This window comes from Pogona vitticeps, chromosome 5 (assembly GCF_051106095.1).
Source record: "Pogona vitticeps strain Pit_001003342236 chromosome 5, PviZW2.1, whole genome shotgun sequence".
NCBI lineage: Eukaryota > Metazoa > Chordata > Lepidosauria > Squamata > Agamidae > Pogona > Pogona vitticeps.
The window spans coordinates 179,700,149-179,720,104 of NC_135787.1; the positions used below are offsets into that span (position 1 = coordinate 179,700,149).

The following is a 19,956-nucleotide window of genomic DNA, read 5'->3' on the forward strand; positions in this document are numbered from 1 at the left end:
TGGCCCTCCAGATGTTCTTGGCCTTCAACTCCCAGAAATCCTGGCCAGCAGAGGTGGTGGTGAAGACTTCTGGGAGTTGAAGTCCAAGAACATCTGGAGGGCCACAGTTCGACACCACTGTATTAGATGAACCATACACAGCAGCAGTGATACAGCATGTAAAAACACACACCAAGGAATTTCCCAAAGGCTTTCTTTGCCCCTCAAGACTTACTTTTTCATGAGCTCAGCAATTCTTTGGCATTCTTCTTTATCATAAAACCAGATCCCATAAATGGACACTGTAAATGAACATCAAATGATGAACAACATTGCATCATGGCAGCAACCTCATTATAATTGGTTTTCTAAGGTTTTAAAAAAACTTCATAAGCCTCAAACAGTTGCATTTTAACTTTCTCTTGGTTCTCTTACAATCATTTGCTACATAATGCAAATGCCAAGCTACAAAATTTATATCAGGCCATCGAACAGTTTACATTACTGCTTCCCTTCCTACAGTTCATGATGAGCAGTGCCTCTGAAATAACTCATAGTTCCACAGGGTTTCTAGCTAGCCAGTATTTTACCAATGAGATCAGTAAAATGATGTTCCATCATGTAAATGGTACAGTAGCCTGAATGCACTCCAATCGCTTCCAGGCTTTCCATACAACCAAGGATTTTTTGGTCTTGATTATGTCTGTCTCTACCACTTCCTCTTACATTCCAGATTCCATAGAAATTTTGTTAAGAGTTATGATCAAAGAGGCCCAATCTCTATTTGTTCTAGCTTCTTCCCATATTCTCACTCCCAAGGATTTATATTTTTGAATTTAACAGTTGGAACTCTATAGAATTTACACCACGGATTGGGAAGATCTGTCCCTTCACAGGTGTTTGGCTGCACGTCGAACCATCCATCAGTTAGCTAAATTGTTTGAAGCTACTATATAGTTCAATTCTAGACGGTATATCGTCCCTACCCATAATTTAGGTTTCTGGGCTCTTTTAAACCAACCTCCACCCTTTGCATTAATGATCAGCCACCCATCTACGCAGGGAAAAGCTGAAGACACCTTCTAAACACACTTTTCTGAGATACCTGTATCTTATGTTTTCTTTTATTTGATAAGGTTATATGAAACCTTATAATGTTTTTGTTTTGGGAAGAAAATGAAAGTCTTTGCCTGACTTTCATCCATTTTAATAGTTCACTGCTAGAAATCAGAGATCTTAATGTAACTAAAATATATTTGCTAAGGAGTTAGCTTCGAACACACTGGATTCAGAAGAGAGGTCCTCATTACAATTAGAGAAAGCAGTAACATTTAAAATGCTGCGTCTGTTTGTGCAGAACATTTTATAATTACCTCCCAAATTTTTGTATTACTTGTCTAAATAAAGCATTTAACACAATAGGCTGTAATGGCTCCAGGATTACTGTATACATAATTTAGGAGACAGTGTTAGTTTTATAATGTTCAAATACATTCAATTTTACACAGAAAAAGAAAATTAACCTTGAAGGTCTGTGGATATAACACAAGCTAATAAATTCCACTCTTGAAATAATTTCCCCAAAATCTACTGAAAGTGGTAATGAGAACTGTTTTATTTCTCCAGCTAAATATACTGTATATACAGCACCTATTTTCAAACAGTTTGCCCTCAAAACATATTTGAATTCGATGTCACCTTTTCAGTAATACAGTTTTATGTGTGTTACATAACAAAAGTTTGGTTTTGAACCCAAGAGTCCAAATAAATAAATAAATAAATAAACCTAACACTGCAGAAGTCATCATCACTGTTATTGTATTGACCAAGATGCAAGTCATCACTCAGTTCAGGTATGTTTTATTGTCTATTAAACAACAACAGTTTGAAAAACAAAAGAATTAAGAAACATCTGTACTTTCTGAAATGGACTTCTCAATAAGATAGGAACAAGAAGCAATAGGCTGTCTAGAAAAACAAACTCCTTTCCACTTTCCCTACCTCCCCAGGTCTTTGTCTTAATTTAGTCACAACCTAGTAATTTATGATAGTCATTTACTTTCATGACATGTTTTTAGCATTACACTGCCATTTATCATAAATATTTATTGCTCTTACTTCTGTCAGCTCCTTTGTGTGTCTACTTCAGGGAAAACATTGTTCTTATGAAGTTTTTTTTTTTAAAAAGAGAGAGAGCTAAAGATCTTGCTAGTGAATTAAACAAGACTGTAACAATACTCCATTTATTGTAATACAACACTATGGTAAATGAGACCATTCAGAACGTTGGACTATACCAGTCAATTTCATCCAGAATCTTACAATCTGTTTGAATTTATCTCTTTGGCACCAAGCTTTTCTTAGATGAAAGAATAGGGGGAAAAAGTTCCACTTACACCATCTTTCTCACATAAGATACAATGAACCTTAAAAAAGAAAGAAACATCACATCATGCTTTCCACAAGGCTCATACAGTACTACTTTATAAAAGATTCTTATCACAAAGCAGATGGTCAAAAGGGGTTGAGAATTCTCTGGGAGTACATATGCATGCCTACATAGAGGCCTCTCTACCATCTGCTTCTTTCTGGCTCAAATTTTACTGTAATAGCAGAGTAACTGGCCCCAACCCTTGTTTCTGATCCACATGAGGCAGAGGTCCAATTTGAAGAATGTCAGATTTACTTCTCCGTGTGTACCAAAATGCTGTCAAGAAGAAGATACTAGAGAAGCATATATCATTATAAGGGACATAATTAATGTACCTATGTGGGCTGAAACAAGCCCATGCTAACAGAAATGTCTTCATTTAACTCCTATGTGGCAATAAACACCTACCACTATAAGGTTACTTTTTGATCTGCAAATTAATTTAGTTTCTAAAAAAATTTGAATAGGAAATGACGCCAGAAAACAACATTTTGCTACGACTGTTCTACGTACGAGGTTTCACCTCTACTGCTTATGCACTGATCCAACATGGATAAAAAATTCTTACAAGGAAAAATAATAGTTTTTCAGTGCCTGAACTGATCACCATTCCAGCTCAGTGTTACTGTACATGGCTAATTTACAAAAACAAGGAATCTCAGAAGGAATTTAAAAAATATTTATTAAGCATACACTCAATTTTCAGAAAAGCTGCAGTTTAGCAGCAAATCATATGTTATGCATGTGTGAAACTCTAGTGTAAACTTGCTATCTCTAATTAAGTGTACACCCAGAGCGGATTTAAGAGCAGACTTTGGTCTAGATGGATGGGATATAAATTAAATAAACAAAATAAAATAAAGAAATTTGAATCATGATTAAAATCACTAGTAAGTCAATTTAAATCATTATTTTTTAATGTAAAGACTAGTTATTGCTGGTAATTATAATTTTTAATATTTGCAACCAGATGATGAACTTCAAGCTATGTGCACAAAGATCCCAAGGTTTGTAAACTGCTCAGAATGTTTCACTTTCATTTTTAACATTTGCCCCTCCCTCTTCAAATTTAGGAGCCTGGTACAAACTTCAAACCTAGCATTTAAGGTAATGTAGTCATTATTTCTACACAGAGTTGCAGAACAACAATGGGACTAAGTTTTTTTTCAGAACTTTGTTTATTTTATACAATTTTACTGTGAAAAAGTGCATGTTATCTCAGTTTGGATAATTTGGATTAACTGAATTAGTTTACCAAAAATGTAAATATTGCATGAATATACAGCCTCATGCTACTTAACTAAGCTCTATTTCATGCTGAATAACCTTCATAATGTATTTTAAATAGAAAACTGTCTTTAAATGAAAAAAATCTGATTTTTTTCAAATAATCAGTTTTAATCCACTCTGGGTACACTATGACGAACCTCATTTGTCCTTTACTGCCCTGCTACTGTCTTGTCAATTTCTGTCTATCTGGCAATAGAACATAACTTTCTTCCAAGGAATTACATGTTCAAAATTTTACATGTTCTTTCCTTTCTTTAGTAAATGCTTAATAAATATGTTTGAAACACTATACCGAACAGGATTATGGAGGGAGAGATTTAACCTTGAAGTAGCCCAAGATCACAGAAAAGACTTAGTAAACACATGCTCCAAATGGTCAACATTTGATGTAAAATCCTTTGAAAAATCCACTAGTAAACCAAGGAACAGAAGGTGGAATTAGAGAAAGATGCCATGTCACAAAACCAACTATCAGATCAGGCAAAACAAGATCTGTACCATTATGAAAGATGTACTGGCTTTTATTTAGGAAAGCTAAATATTGGAACACTAAGTAGTGAAAAGTTATGGAAAGCAGTGTAAAAGGCTACCATAATTGCATGAAATTCCTTAGCCCAATACTTATCAATACTTGAATAAATAATTTGTGGGTCATGTGCCTAATGGATAATACACTTAATACAGATCTTTAGTCTACTGCTGCTACCTACTGGTGCTTCAAAACCCAGCTGATACTTCCAAACCCAGCTGTGTTGGGTTTGGAAGAAAACTCTTCTGCTGGAACAACTGCCCTTGCACCAGCTGATCTCAGATCTGCTGGAACAACTGGATCTGCCAGTACAACTGCTCACTAAGAGCAGCCAGAAGCAGTCAAGAGAGAGATGGAGAGACAGAGAGAGACATACACCACAGCGAAATTTCCCTGCCTGCGGTTTGAAATGGAGATGGACTGAATATACTTTACCATTCAAAAAATCCACGTTTCAAAAATTTGTGCAAGTCCTTTTTAGTCAGCAGAGAAACATACACAAACAGTGCACACAATTTTGAAACATATGCCCATCTCTGAAATATAAGCAAAGAAAAGGGAGCAATTGCTTTCTACTAAAAACACACAAAGAACCAACACAGTTTGGACACAGAAGTAAAAAATGGAGGACATGACAGATACTGTGTGTCACTTTCGGGTTTTGTTTCCTGATACCATATTTAGCTGAATAGCAAAAGCATATATTTTAACTGCTTGGAAGAGTGACTCTTGTTTTTGAAGTATTGAAATACTTTTGTTTTAAATTGAAGAAATCAAAATAATATGTCCACACATGTTTTAACTGGACTGAATGTACATGATCAATGTATAACCTATAAAGCACTGCATAGGTAAATATCTTAATCTACAAGGAACAGATTAAGCCATATACTTCAAAACAATTAAAACCATTTTTTTTTCTCCAACAAACTAGGCAGGATATTAGCAATGGTGGTTATCTCTTCTTGGTCTAGGAAAACTGTGGCTAGTTTCTGGTTAGAAGCAAAAGTAACAATAACTATGTAACGGAATTTATTTTGCCAAGTGTTGCCTGTTTTAGTTAAATAAAAATGAGTGTCCCAAAGCCATAGGATCAGAGCCAAGGAAAGGTTCAATGACATTTTAAATGAATGCAATATAGTAATAAACAAATGGGATTTTCAGCAGTATGGTTCAGCGGTGTTATGGCACAGCAGGAAATGCACATCTGAAACAGACAGTCTCTATTTATTTACAATATTTTTAGCCACACCATTACCAGTGGCTTCTGGGTGGCGTACAACATTAAAACTTAAAAACATTTTAAAAGACAATATAAAATAACATATATTAAAATAATTCTTTTGCCTGGAACAGACCAGAAATCAACTACAATTGTGTCCATCATTTCTAGAAAGTCTGGAAATAAAGAAAAGATAGCACAACTATTAAAACAAGCTGCTGCTGAACAATTTAGAATCCCAGGTACAAACAGAGAATCCTCTTCAACCATTTTTTAAAGTCTGTCCGTGGAGCCATTTGCAATCTCCAGATTAATTTTACAGGAAACGTTGCATAGTTACAGCATGGACTGCATTCTTTTCCTTTTAAGGGAATGCTATCCTGCCCTTATTTTTTAATTGCTGGGAAATATGTAAAGGCTAGTATTCAGTGCTTGTACTAGAACAGGCATTCTACATCAGTCATATGGCATACAGATGAAAGGATCCAGATACACATTACATGATCTACAGTGCGCATCCATTACACAAACTCCACATGTTTATCACCATTTGTAACTACTCTGCACTGGAACTCTTTTGAGAGAATGAGACAGAGAGAGAGAGAGATCATGGCTCTGGGAAAAGAAATGTTCCCATTGGGTAAAGCCCAGAAAGTCTAAAAAACTCTTTAGAAAGTCATCTTCCTCTAACACAAGGGTATGTTATCAGATAGATGGTGGTGGTGATGATGTATGCAAACCAGAGACCTTCATGGCTCAGGGAAGTGATGAACTGACAGGCAGATGGAGCCCATTACAGTATCTTCACTTCTCACTCCAAGTTTTCCTGTAAAACTAACAGAGGAGCAGAGGGATCTTAAGCAAGCTTAAGGCACAGAGTGAAAGAAGGAGACAGGGGGAAAGGGCAAAGTCTGCGCTGCTGCTCAGATTTTGAAGTGCTTGGACTAAAAACTATGTACTTCTGGGAATCGGCTACCTTTACAACTTTGTGTGTAGACGTTTCTTAAGGTAGAGTGCCACTGACAAGCAACTGTGAAATTTCATTTCAAAAGGACAGAATGTTTCAGTCCATTGTTCGGCAAGCAACCTCGACCTATCGTCCACTCCCTGCACATCCACCAGAAGAACCAAGGGTGAAGTATACTGGCAGAATGGTCCACGAAACCCAACTGAGCTGTTTCTACATTCCACCGGGAGGTAAGAAATCACAGTGACATGCCCAAGGAAACTTTTTATGAGTAACATTTGGTAACTGCTAATGTGGCATTCCATAATACAGTTTATAAATAAGCAAGAGAGGTATCTGGAGAATTCCACAACACTTGAAGGTATATGCAGGCACAGCAAATATCGTAAGCATGCAATGTCAATGCATTTTTGTCTACCAAAGATATAATGATTAATTCCTACAGGACAAGAGCAGTGTGAATCTAGAATGTAGTTCTGATGGGAAAGACCTAGAATATTTATTTATTTATTTATTTAGAATAGGGGAGTATTTGGAGGAAACAAGTCAAAACATGATGTATAAAGACCCCAAAAGACTATACACTAAAGACTACTTATATAGGCTACAGCCTAATTCATCAGATGGACCTTAATTTATGCACTTTTAATCATGTCACTAATTTCAACTGAAATGTCTCTATCTTATACCCATTTTTGTTTTCACTGACATTAAATAACCTGGCTATTCTTTTGCATGGACTTAATCTCGCTGCCTCTTATTTCTCATATCTCTAAAACAGCAATTTTATAATCCCTTGCAAATATTTTAAAAGTCCAACTAAAACCAACTGAGCTTAACCATATTGAACAAAAATACTGTTAACTAAACCAATTTGAAAATGTCAAGTTTCTGTAAGGTATTTCTCTTCTGATCTATTAATTTTCAAAAGCTACAAGGAATTTGGATTGGTTTTATATATTTGGAGGAAATGATAATATAGAACTCATCTCCGCATATTTTTAATCAGACAAAGTGACGTGAAATCGCTCTTTTTTAAAATATAAAATGAAGTCATTCTTTTAATTATCATCCATTTGGTATGCCCTATCTTATCTCAAAGTCCAGAATTTCCCTAGCTGGCATGTTGTTCTCAACACATTGTCCAGACAGACAATTGTTACTGATGTTTGGAAATCCATAAAGGCAAACTGTGACAAAACTACGATGATTATTTGTTGATTTTATGAATCCTATTCACATCCTTCAGAAAACTCAAGCAGTGCACATAGCATTGCCTTTCATCTACATGGATTTCTCTCCCCCATCACCACCCCCCAGCTCCGCCCCTCCAGACTGAAAATCCATCGAAGGCAAGCAGCACTAGCTGCTGACAGTCTGCATAGCATCGTTATCTTAGGCACTTCAGTCCATCTCTTCTCACATGGCATAGTTTTGCTCTGGAAAAAATATGGAACATTCATCAAGCTACAGACTGAACCTACTACAGATTTCCATTAAGTCGGTTTCACAGACCATTCCTGTGTTGTTGCAATGACAGGCTCGTGTTTATATACACATTTGCAGGAGAAATAAAGCAGGCAATCTCCGCCAGTTATAAGAATCATTTCTACTTCTAGACACACAGTCCAACCAGCATAACATCAATAATTGTGGACAGGCTTTTCTGAAAAATTGGCTGTCAACCATTAACAATCTTCTCCCACAGTGTGTAGTCACAAGAATGTCCAGGTTAAGTTTAAGGTTGCACAATCATGTAACAAATTATGAAGCCTTGCCAATGCTCAGCATGAACCATGTTCATACCCTTTACCTTGTCACACAGTTTTGCAGCAGACAGACAGGAAGAAGTTCTTTACAACTGAGTAAATTCGAAACCTTCTGGTCTAGAGGAATTTCCAGAACACTTTAACTGTAAAATTCTATCACATAGTCTCTAAAAAGACAGTGTTGTTTGCACAGCACAGTTCAAGCAGGTTTCCTGTTCTGATAAATTATATATTACTGACCTATTCTAAAACAGCTCCCTTAAGAGCATGAGAAAGTGTTCTCTTCTGAAACCAACACTTCTGAGTCTTTTGAGCTCCCAAACAGATCTCCATTTCTTTGGACATGTTGCAGATAATTCAGTCATAAAATCAAACCAGTTTCATGAAATCAAGCCAGCTGCAAAGTTTGCTTTAAAAACGTTGTGGTGGTCAAGATATTTTGAACATTTTCATCTACCAGTTCAACGCCTCCTAGTTGATTTTCAAAATTCTTTTCCTGCAACAAGTGGGTTTAAACATTGCAAATGCTTATTTTTATATTATACAGAAAAGGTTAACCAGCATTAAATTGCAAACAGTATACAAAACCACACAGAACAGAAAAATGTGTAACAATCTGATGAATTTAAGTACTGGCCAATTTAATGATAGAGCAGGAAGGGGAAATTCTCTTAGAGTAACCACTACTTTTATTATTAAATATACTTTTTGCTTGGAGATGGGTTCATGAAGTATACATGCTCCAAGAATGGAACAGCTTTTTACTCAATCTTTGTATTGGAAAGGGAGAAAGAAATCACTCACCTTAAGGAAAACAGAACAAAGGGAAACAGTGTGGCCGCATTCAGATCAAAATACAGTGGTGCCTCGCATAGTGATCGCTCCGTACAGCGATGAAATCGTTTTGCGATGGACTTTTTGCCATCACAAGAGTGATTGCTTTGCGATGGCCCCCATGGGGAAATTTCGCTTTGCGATGATCACAGGGAAACGATCATCGCAAAGCCCCCATTTTCGGCCAGCTGATCAGCGGTTCCAAAATGGCCGCTGGGTAAACAAAATGGTCGCCCGCTGTTTTGCCTCGCTTTGGAGGCACCGAAAATGGCCACCACAATGGAGGATTTTTGTATAAGGTTAGTTTTTAAGCCCATAGGATCGCATTAAACGCATTGTAATGCATTTCTATGGGCTTTTAAAAATCGCTTAGCAGCGATTTTTGCTGCACCGATTAACATCGCTAAGCGAGGCACCACTGTACATCATCTTATTAAACCAAGATGAAGTATAAGCATTTGACCACGCACACCACCACTTTAAAAAATGATACTTCCCTGGTTTGGATTTTGGTTTGTTCTGAAGCTTTCATGCAGTTTCCTCGTTTAGACAAAGAACAGTGGGTGCCTCGCTTGACGAGGATAATTTGTTCCATTCAAATCGCTTTTAAGCGAAATCCTCGTCAAGCGAAACGAAAAAGCCCATTGAAATGCATTGAAAACCGGTTCAATGCGTTCCAATGGGCGAAATACCTCAGCGTCCAGAGAAGATCCTCCATAGGGTGGCCATTTTCGGTGCCTATAAAGCGAGGAATCCGTCCTAAAACACAGTGGGGAGCCATTTTAAACAGCGGGCAGCCATTCTGAAGACCTGACGATCAGCTGTAAAGATCATCGTTAAGCGAAAAATCGGTTCCCGAAGCAGGGAACCGATCGTCGTTAAGCGATTTTTGCCTATTAAAACATCTTCATCGTCAAGCGATTTCCTTGTCTAACAAGGTAATCGTCAAGTGAGGCACCACAGTATCTTGTTTCTTACTTTAGACAAAACTAGTTTGAGATACAGTGGACCCTCTACTTACGGAATTAATCCGTATTGGAATGGTGGCTGCAAGTCAAAAAGTCTGTAGGTCGAATCTCCATTGACCTACAATGCATTGAAAACTGATTAATCCCATAACTGGCAGTTTTTATTCTATTTTTGTTCCATTTTGGGTTTTTTTTGGTCTGTAAGTCGATTCTCCGGCTGCAAGTCGAATCTAAATTTTGCAGCCAGAGAAGTCTGTAACTTGAAAAGTCTGTAAGTCGAGCCGTCTGTAAGTTGAGGGTCCACTCTAATGGTTTACTCTGACTGCTTTTGCCATAAAAAGCCGCTTGAATTGGCAAAAGGCTCATTCACATCTCAACTGTATAAGGAAATATATGATTTCCAATTCACTGAAACTGACAAAATAATTAAGAAGAGGTAGAAAAGGGGGCTGCACCAATTATCATCTACATACCAGATTCTATAACTATTGTACTTCCAACTGGATAGCAACCTTACTGCAAAACATTTCATCTATTCCCTAACTTGTAGTGCCTCATTTCACCCTAAGTATTAATTCAGACAAAAACTCTTCACAGCCCACTCTAACTAAATTGAGAGGAAACTGGAGAGTGGAAAGGGACAAGTACCTTACAGACAACAGAATGTTGAATAAAGCTGGATAGTTACAAACGCCACAGTGCAGTAGCTTCCTGCTTGGATGGCAAGAAAAAGAACCGGAAATGAACTACTGCTACAGGAACGAAAGGGGAAAATAATTTCTCCTTTCCTGTTCTTTGCCAGGTATATACAGTATATCACAGAAGTGAGTACACCCCCTCACATTTCATAAATATTTCAGTATATCTTTTCATGTGACGACATTGAAGAAATGACACTTGCCTACAATGTAAATCAGTGAGTATACAGCTTGTATAACAGTGTAAATATGCTGTCCCATCAAAATAACGCAACACACAGCCATTAATGTCTAAACTGCTGGCAACAAATGTGAGTACACCCCCAGGTGACAATGTCCAAATTGGGCACAGTGTCAATATTTTGGGTGGCCACCATGATTTTCCAGCACTGCCTTAACCCTCTTGGGCATAGAGTTCACCAGAGCTTCACAGGTTGCCACTGGAGTCCTCTTGCACTCCTCCATGATGATATCACAGAGCTGGTGGATGTTAGAGACCTTCCACACCTCCACCTTCCATTTCAGGATGCCCCACAGATGCTCAATAGGGTTTAGGTCTGGATACATGCTTGGCCAGTTCATCACCTTTACCCTTAGCTTCTTTAGCAAGGGAGTGGTCATTTTGGAGGTGGGTTTGGGGTCATTATCATGTTGGAATACTGCCCTACGGCCCAGTCTCCGAAGGTAAGGGATCATGCTCTGCTTCATTATGTCACAGTACATGTTGGCATTCATGATTCTCTCAATGAGCTGTAGCTCCCCAGTGCCGGCAGCACTTATGGAGCCCCACACCATGACACTCCCACCACCATGCTTGACTGTAGGCATGACACATTTCTCTTTGTACTCCTCACCTGGTTGCTGCCACACACGCTTGACACCATCTGAACTAAATAGGTTTATCTTGGTCTCACTGGACCACAGGACATGGTTCCAGAAATCCATGTCCTTAGTCTGCTTGTGTGCAGCAAACCCTATGCAGGCTTTCTTGTGCATCATCTTTAGAAGAGGTTTCTTTCTGGGATGATAGCCCTGGAAACCAATTTGATGCAGTGTGCAGCCTATGGTCTAAGCACTGACAGGCTGACCCCACCCCACCCCTTCAAGCTCTGCAGCAATGCAGGCAGCACTCATACATCTATTTTCCAAAGCCAACCTCTGGATATGATGCTGAGCACGGGAACTCAGCTTCTTTGGTCAACCATGGCGAGGCCTGTCAAACTGCTGCTTGGTCTTGGTCACCGTGCTGCAACTCAGTTTCAGGGTTTTGGCAATCTTCTTTTAGCCTAGACCATCTTTATGTAGAGCAACAATTTGTTTTTTCAGATTCTCAGATAGTTCATTACCATGAGGTGCCATGTGAAACTTCCAGTGACCAGTCTGAGAGAGTGAGAGCGATAACACCTGTTCCCCCTTCACACCTGAGACTTGTGACACTAATGGGTCTCATGGCACCAGAGAGGGAAAACGGCTACTTGGGCCCAATATGGACATTGTCACTTAGGGGTGTACTCACTTTTGTTGTCAGTGGTTTAGACATTAATGGCTGTGTGTTGCGTTATTTTGAGGGGACAGTGCATTTACATTGCTATACAAGCTGTATACTCACTGCTTTACATTGTAGCCAAGTGTCATTTCTTCAGTGTTGTCACATGAAAAGATACACTAAAATATTTATGAAATGTGAGGGGGTGTACTCACTTCTGTGATATGCTGTAGTTTTTTTTTTTTTCTCGTTCACCATATGAGCCTTGGAAGAGACATAAAAACAATCCATGGCAGCAACACATCTTCAGAGTTAGAAAGAAAGTCAGAATGGCAGCAACAAGCACATGAAGCCATGCCTAGAGTGGTCCTGAGTTGACTAGACGGGTGGGATATAAAATAAATAAATAAATAAATAAATAAATAAATAAATAAATAAATAAATAAATAAATAAATAAATAAATAAATAAATAAATAAATAAATAAATGCACGCAGGCAGGCAGGCATGCATGCATGCATGCATGCATGCATGCAGGCGAGGCTTAACTTGAATCATGCTACTCATTCCTTGGCTGTGCAGCTGAGTGTTCCCCATGATCAAAAGTCAATTCTATTATTGTGTTAAATATTTGTGCCCAAAATGCACAGGCAGAAAGAGGAAGGAGGATGAATGCAAGGCTTTCAATCTCAGTAATAATAAAGAGGAAGCCATTATCATGTCCCAAGTCAAGAAGTACCCAACTATCAGGAACAGCCAGTTTACAGGGTTCAAGGTCTCCACATTTCCTTAGTCCTAATATAGTGTGTGGGCAACCAGTCTCTGTATGAACATTTATATCACAGAAAGCAATCCACTATTCTCATTCCTTCAACTGTATGTTACGCCTACTAGTCTAATTTCATTTTAAAACATAAAGAATGCTGTAATATCTTAGGCAGATGGATTGTTTATTAATAACATTTGTGAAAATCCTAACATAGTATACCTACAAGCTGTTCAGAATTGAGAGATCTTATAGTTACATAAAGAACAATAGTTATTGCCTAACTTACATGTTATATGCACTGAAGTGAGACACAATTCCACATTATTTAAAATGAAAAGGGGCTTTTACCCTTTTCCTGCTGTTCCCAGCCTGCAAATGTTGCCCCTTCCATCTGCTTCCCCCACTCCAAACCAATTCTAAACTTGTCATGGTTTAAACAAGTTTGCTCATGATTCAGCCATTTTGACAAAAGACTATGCTGATTTAAGGGTGGAAATTTACTCTTGAGATTTATACCAAGAGACTTAAGCAAATAATTTAGATAAAAATAATGCATAAGAGGTGCTACACTTAAAGACAACCCTTTTTCAAGCTGTGATGTATAACACTGCATAACCTAAGGTCCAGAGAGTGCATGTGGACCTTTGATGCTCTATTTGTGGTCCCTAAAGCTAGAAACCCCATTCATTTCCCCCATTTTTATGCTTGTCACTGAAATTTCTTTAAAACTTCAGAATACAAATTAGATTATTTTAACAGATAGGATTTTCAGAAGCAAAGTATAATATTATCTAATACTAGCTCATTCCTAAAAGATTTACTCACATCTGGCATTTCTGTAAAGCAGAAAAGGGTCCTGCAACTGGAAATCCAGATCTTTAGTTATGGGTTCTGTCCGATTCTCCATGCTCAGTCTATTCATTATGGTAAATCCATATTTTGGTGAAGCTGATCTGAAAATTATCAAATGCAAAACCATTCACAGTCAACCGAAAATTGCAATAAGATAAATATTTTAAAATGTACTTTTGCATACACATGTCTGCAATGTTGGTGTTTTTAAAAGGTATTTATTTATTTTACAGTCTGTATTTTTCTTGGGGCAGACCCAAGGCAGCTCACAACATGCATTTAAAATAGATACAGCTAAAAATACAGAAATTTATATTAGTAAAGCACCCAATTAACTATTACCTTCTGAAAAACTGAGGGAGCACACTTATCTTGAAAAGAAGATACATTTTGGATTCTTTAAAGCTTTAACTTTGACACAGATATTTACCTCCCAGGCTGGAAAGTTTTCTTCAATCTCTCTCCATATTCTCTACTAATTTTAGATCTTAATATCCTGTATTGATTTGTTGTTTCTGCATTTTTCTTCCCTGGATGTAAACTATTCTGCAATTTGAAGGTTCCTTTAAACTTTTCTAAGTTACATAAACATTGTTTCTGTTATTTGTTAAGGCATACATTTCATCACCTAACCAAGGGAGGGCCTAGCAAGAGTTAGTTTCTCTGCTTAGCTTCTTATTTATTTATTTATTTATTTATTTATTTATTTATTTATTTATTTATTTATTTATTTATTTATTTATTTATTTATTTATTTATTTATTTATTTAACAAAACATTTTTCATAAATTTATCCGAATGGAATCTGTGTACAGCGCAATTCTGTCCATATTTAAATGTTAACTAGAGGTCTGCTCCCACTTTAATGTCATTTATTAATGCTGGACACTCCATAAATGAAGAGTCTTATGTTTAATTAAAACTGAACCACAATGACTTCAGTAGCATTTATGATCAGGTGGACAAATAAAAGATTGCAATTTAACTCTCTTATCATGCTGAAGCAAGCGTGAGCAGTAAAGGAGCTCATTCCACAAAATTGTGAAATTGGGGAATTCCACAATTACTTTTCCCTTTTTTCAACATATTATTATTGAAACCGGAGCATCCAGGATATTATACTTTAGAATTGAGCTCGATTTAAGGGGAAAATACTGGCCAAGTATCTGGAAACAGTCCAAATTTGACAGTCATCGAAGGATTTACAGTGGTGCCTCGCTTAGCGACATTAATCCATTCCAGGAAAAACGTCGTTAAGGGATTTTGTCGTTAAGCGATTTTTAAAAGCCCACAGAAACGCATTAAAACATGTTTAACGCATTCCTATGGGCTTAAAAACTGACCTTATGCGAAGAACCTCCATAAAGTGAGGCAAAACAACAGTCGCCATTTTATTTTTCCACCGGCCATTTTGGAACCGCCGATCAGCTGTGCGAAAACGGGGTGTTTGTGATGATCGCTTCCGTGCGATCATCGCAAACGCCCCGTTTTCGCACAGCTGATTGGCGGGGCTTCGGGATGATGGGGGGAAGCGCTTCCCCCCATCATCCCGAAGCCCGCATTTTCGCCCAGCTGATCGGCGGGGCTTCGGGATGATGGGGGGAAGCGCTTCCCCCCCATCATCCCGAAGCCCGCATTTTCGCTCAGCTGATCGGCGGAGCTTCGGGATGATGGGGGGGAAGCGCTTCCCCCCCATCATCCCGAAGCCCGCATTTTCGCCCAGCTCATCGGCTAGTGTTCTCTCATTCAACAATATTGTCCTTCATGAGGGAATCATCATCATGATTATTGAACTGAAGTGCTTTTAAACTCTCAAATAATGACATAGATATTTCCCACTCATATTATTAAGTTTGTGTTCCACATATTTTAGTATTATTGTTTAATAATATTTCCAAAAAGGAAGGAACAAATCAAAATTGCTATTTGCAGACCAAGCCTGCAAAAAGATCTGCAGAAGTTTATATCAGATAATTTTACCCATCACTTCCTCTCACATACCCAGCACATTCCTCCTCTCCAGCATGGGGGAATAAAGTGGCAGATCCAAAACCCTGAGAGTTCATAAAGGCCAGGGGTTCAGGGCAATACTTTAACCAGCTACTTAGGCCAACAGTGCCTATTTTTATCTAGAATGCTCTCCCTTCTGGAAATAATGGAGGACACGGAAGTACCTGTCAGCTCCACTGAGATATATCTGAGGTGTTAAGGTTCTGGCCCTTCTCTAAGATCAACAGAAGAGCAAAGAATAACAAGGATGTGAACTAACCAGGCCTTGACGTCTGCCTGGGACACCTTTTTCACTTGTAACAGGAACCTTTACGATGGAGACAGCTGTCCCCATTTAAGGCAGCTAGTGGAATTCATCTCCACTGGCAGAGGACATTTCTGACATATTCTAATTCCCTTTGGATGCTCATTAAAGGGGTTTAGGATTTGTTTGTTTGTTTCTTTGTTTATTTATTTATTTATTTGATTTATATCCCGCTCATCTGGTATATTCTACCACTCTGGGCGGCTAACAACAAACATATATACAATTAAAACAATATAAATCCATTTACATCATTAGTAACAGAACATTCCAAAAGATGAGAAATGATAGATAGCCAAGAAAAAGGAAGTTAAATGCTGGCAGGAGGGAAGGCCTGGATGTAAAGCCATGTTTTTAATTGAATTTTAAATGTACCTAGCATAGGGGCCGCACGAATCTCAGGACGGAGACTGTTCCAAAGGCGAGGAGCCACCGCCAAGAAGGCCCGGTTTCGAGTCTTTTCCCTCTGGGCCTCCCTCGGCGTCAGGCTCCTCAGACTCACCTCCTGGCTTGCGCGGGTGGTCCGGGTAGATCTTGGTGGGAGCAGGCGTTCCGCCAGATATCGAGGTCCCAAACCGTTTAGGGCCTTATAAGTAAGCATTAAAACTTTGAAATCGATGCGGAAACGAATGGGCAGCCAATGCAGTCTGGCCATGGTAGGAGAAATGTGCTGGTATTTTCTCACTCCAGTAAGGAGCCTGGCCGCTGCATTCTGCACCATCTGAAGTTTCCACATCAACCTCAAAGGCAGCCCCACGTAGAGCGCGTTGCAGTGGTCTGTTACGATACCTCTGTTACTTACACCTAGCTTACCTAAAACAGAAAATAACCTATGGAGTTCTAGAAGCGGTAGCCATGTTAGTCTGTGCAAGCGTATCTGGCAAAACCCAAAGAAAAAATCCTTGTGGCACCTTATATTTTAATGTGAGTTTTCGTAGACAAGTCCACTTCTTCAGACATATGAGGTAACTCAGTATAAAGCTCAAAATTAAAAACTCTTCATATTCCCTATATTAACACACATAGTTCCTTTGCTGTCTCCTTTAATTATGTTACTGGTTACAATTGGTCTTTATGATCGCCCCTTCCCACCTCACACTTTTTTCGCTCTTGCCTTGTTTTCTGTCTTCCGTGGGAACGTTTACAAAACCAGAGTTCAAAAGAATTCAACACCAAACATTGGTCATAAATTATTTCACATGTGAACTGCAATCATATATCACTGTATCTTAAAGCGAGACAATGTTTTACTCTGTAACTCAGTATTTTACCTCATATGTCTGAAGAAGTGGACTGGTCCATGAACACTCACACTGAAAAAGAATGGTTAGTGTCTAAGATGCCAAAAGGGTTCTGTCTTTTATTATTATTATTTTCTTTTGGTTAAACTTATGAAGTGTTTCCCCATACCATACTTTTAAAAAGATTCTCATTCACAAAGGGTGAAAGCAAATGGCTGTTGAGAAGTTTGAACTGAACTGCAAATGATTAAATCATCAGTTGCAAAAATTTAAATATCACTGTAAAAAAGGTAGATAGATCTGTGATGTATAGCACAGTCTTACTCACTTACATCCTAATAAGCATACTTACAACTGCAACTGCTGCTCTGAAATGTAAAGCGTAAATAAAATGTAACATCTGCCACAAACCCCCTCACGTGAAAGGATAATTTACATTTTATGCAGCAATCATGCCTCTACTGGGAACAAATAAACTACGTGCATCCTTATACACAGGGGCATTTTCATTCATTCCTGACAGTATTCATTGTAGGCAGGTATTAGTGCCACAGAAAATAAGCAATACAAACAAGCAGGAGTTTGTATACATATATCTGGAGATGACGGACAGGTGTGCATGCAAATGGATATAATCTGTATTATTAGTAAAGCATAATAGCTGGCAAAGATGCAGCAAAGAAAGATTCAAAGAGAAGATACCATTATGTAAACAGATAAGAGATAGAGAACATCCTATTACATATGCAGGAGTTTACAGCAGGGGTACTACTCAGAACAAAAGAAGCAAAACAAAATTAACATGATCAGAGTTCACATAGCTTAAATAATGATCACATCTGGGCTAGGAGGATAATTACATATGCAACATAGTACTTTTCCAGGCTGCAGAAATCATATGCTTTTTTCTTATGTCAGCCTCTGACGTAACCTGCCACCAATAACAATGAGTAAGCCCCGCTCAACACTGTGGGTCTTTCTCCTATGCAAATATATATAGGAGACTACTGTCACAAATTATTCTATTCTGTTTGTTCAGTAACTCTGTAACTCTGACCTTGTGCTCCGACCTGCTAGTTTTTATTCAATTAACCAGTAAATGGAATATTGCTATTGGTGATTTGTAGTTCTCACCATCCATTATAAATTTAGGGCAAAACCGAAAAAAGTAGGAGAAGCAAGTCATGAGAAAACAATAAAAAAGCAAGTTCCTTTATTGGATTAAATTAATGTCACAGCAGAAAGAACAGTGGCTATAAAGGTAGTGGCCTCATGAAAAAGATGGATGGTACAGAATATTTCTGCCCAACGTCTGAAATAAATAAGTGTGAACAAACTCCCCAGTTTTAGCTGCCTTGCCGTAAGCTACTGTTTGCACTGTTAACAACTAAAACACATTTATGGATTATCTAGCATTTTCTTCTTATTCACACTAATTTCTCTGTCAGTTGCATTTCTTTTTCAATTCATCACTCATTTACAAGGCACTGTTTCTTTTTGTGGTCAACTTCTCTGCTCTACCTTTGAATTCAGCATCAACCCTTTCTTTTTCTCTCAAGAGCAAGACAAACAGTAAAGAACCACACAGAATTAACACAGTGTTAATTATTAGAGGGAAAGTGGATACTGACTTGAAGAAAAAGCTGGAGGCTAAATGGTGATGTGGAGGTGTAGGAACTTAGTGGTTGAGAAAGAGTAGGGGGATACAAGAAATGAGTGGTATACCTAAGATAGTTGTTAATCCAGAAGATCTGATAAATTTGCAAGACTTCATGATTTTCAGAAATATTGATTTTTAAAGCTTCTTTGCTGGCAATTTCCACTTGCATTTGGTTTGGTCTACACAGAACCTTTTCCTTTATATAGTTTTCATTACTTATCACTGGGAAAAGTGATGGTAAGAGACGCCAAGGATCATCAATCTGCAGTATCTTTTCTAAAACATGTATCATGTTATCATCAAATTGGGCATCTTTTATTTCTGTTATGTGAACTGAACATCCACATCTGGTGACAATGGAACTGAAAAAAATGTTCATTTGTTAATCCAAAGATATCACTTCATTTGCTCTGTTTGTTATTTAGCAGGAAAGATACTGATTTTAAAATATAAAAATTTCTCACCTTGTATAAACAAATAATGTTCCTTCCACATCAGTCTTCTCCTAGAATAAGATTTTAGAAATGCATAAATTGAAACTGTGTTTTACTGTTACAAGACACTTTGCTGACATATATGTTTGATTCATAAATGTAATTTGGTCACTGGCTTTCTAGTCAGTATTTGAGTATGCATATGTGTATTATGTGCTGTCTAGTCAGACCTAATTTACAACAACCCTAATAGGGCTTTCCAGATACATATTTAAGGAGTGTTATACACACATATCCGGTGAGTTTCCATGGGCAAACAGGGATCTGAGCCCTGGTCTCCTGAGTCCTAGTCTGTCACTCTATCCATTACATCACTCTGTCCATTACATACACCTTTTCTATCACACTAGTTTCCAGACATATACTTGTCTCCCCTTCTTCCTTACTTGTTTTAACATGTGGGTAAACAAATGAGAAATGTAGTGTGTGAAATAATAAGAAACAGGGACATTGT

At 38.0% G+C, this 19,956-nt stretch overlaps 2 protein-coding genes across 14 annotated transcripts in view; one reads left to right on the plus strand and one right to left on the minus strand.

Moving 5' to 3' along the window:
• The window catches only part of DCP1B (decapping mRNA 1B), a 48,984-nt gene that overhangs the window by 22,656 nt on the left and 6,372 nt on the right, over positions 1-19,956 (minus strand). The window contains exons 2-4 of one of the 2 annotated variants that reach the window (XM_020788989.3): positions 19,473-19,513; positions 13,767-13,894; positions 215-281 (exon numbers count right to left, since the gene is read on the minus strand). In XM_020788989.3, the coding sequence (XP_020644648.3) occupies positions 215-281; positions 13,767-13,894; positions 19,473-19,513 (236 nt within the window). Of the gene's footprint in view, positions 1-214; positions 282-13,766; positions 13,895-19,073; positions 19,415-19,472; positions 19,514-19,956 lie in introns of those variants that run through there. The other variant, XM_072999835.2, reaches the window with a different exon arrangement.
• CACNA1C (calcium voltage-gated channel subunit alpha1 C) overlaps positions 4,949-19,956 on the plus strand; it is a 658,158-nt gene continuing 643,150 nt past the window's right edge. For all 12 annotated transcript variants that reach the window (XM_078376325.1, XM_078376333.1, XM_078376335.1 and 9 more), the window contains exon 1: positions 4,949-6,648. In XM_078376325.1, coding sequence (XP_078232451.1) covers positions 6,510-6,648 — 139 coding nt within the window. In that variant the 5' untranslated portion in view covers positions 4,949-6,509. The remainder of the gene's footprint in view (positions 6,649-19,956) is intronic.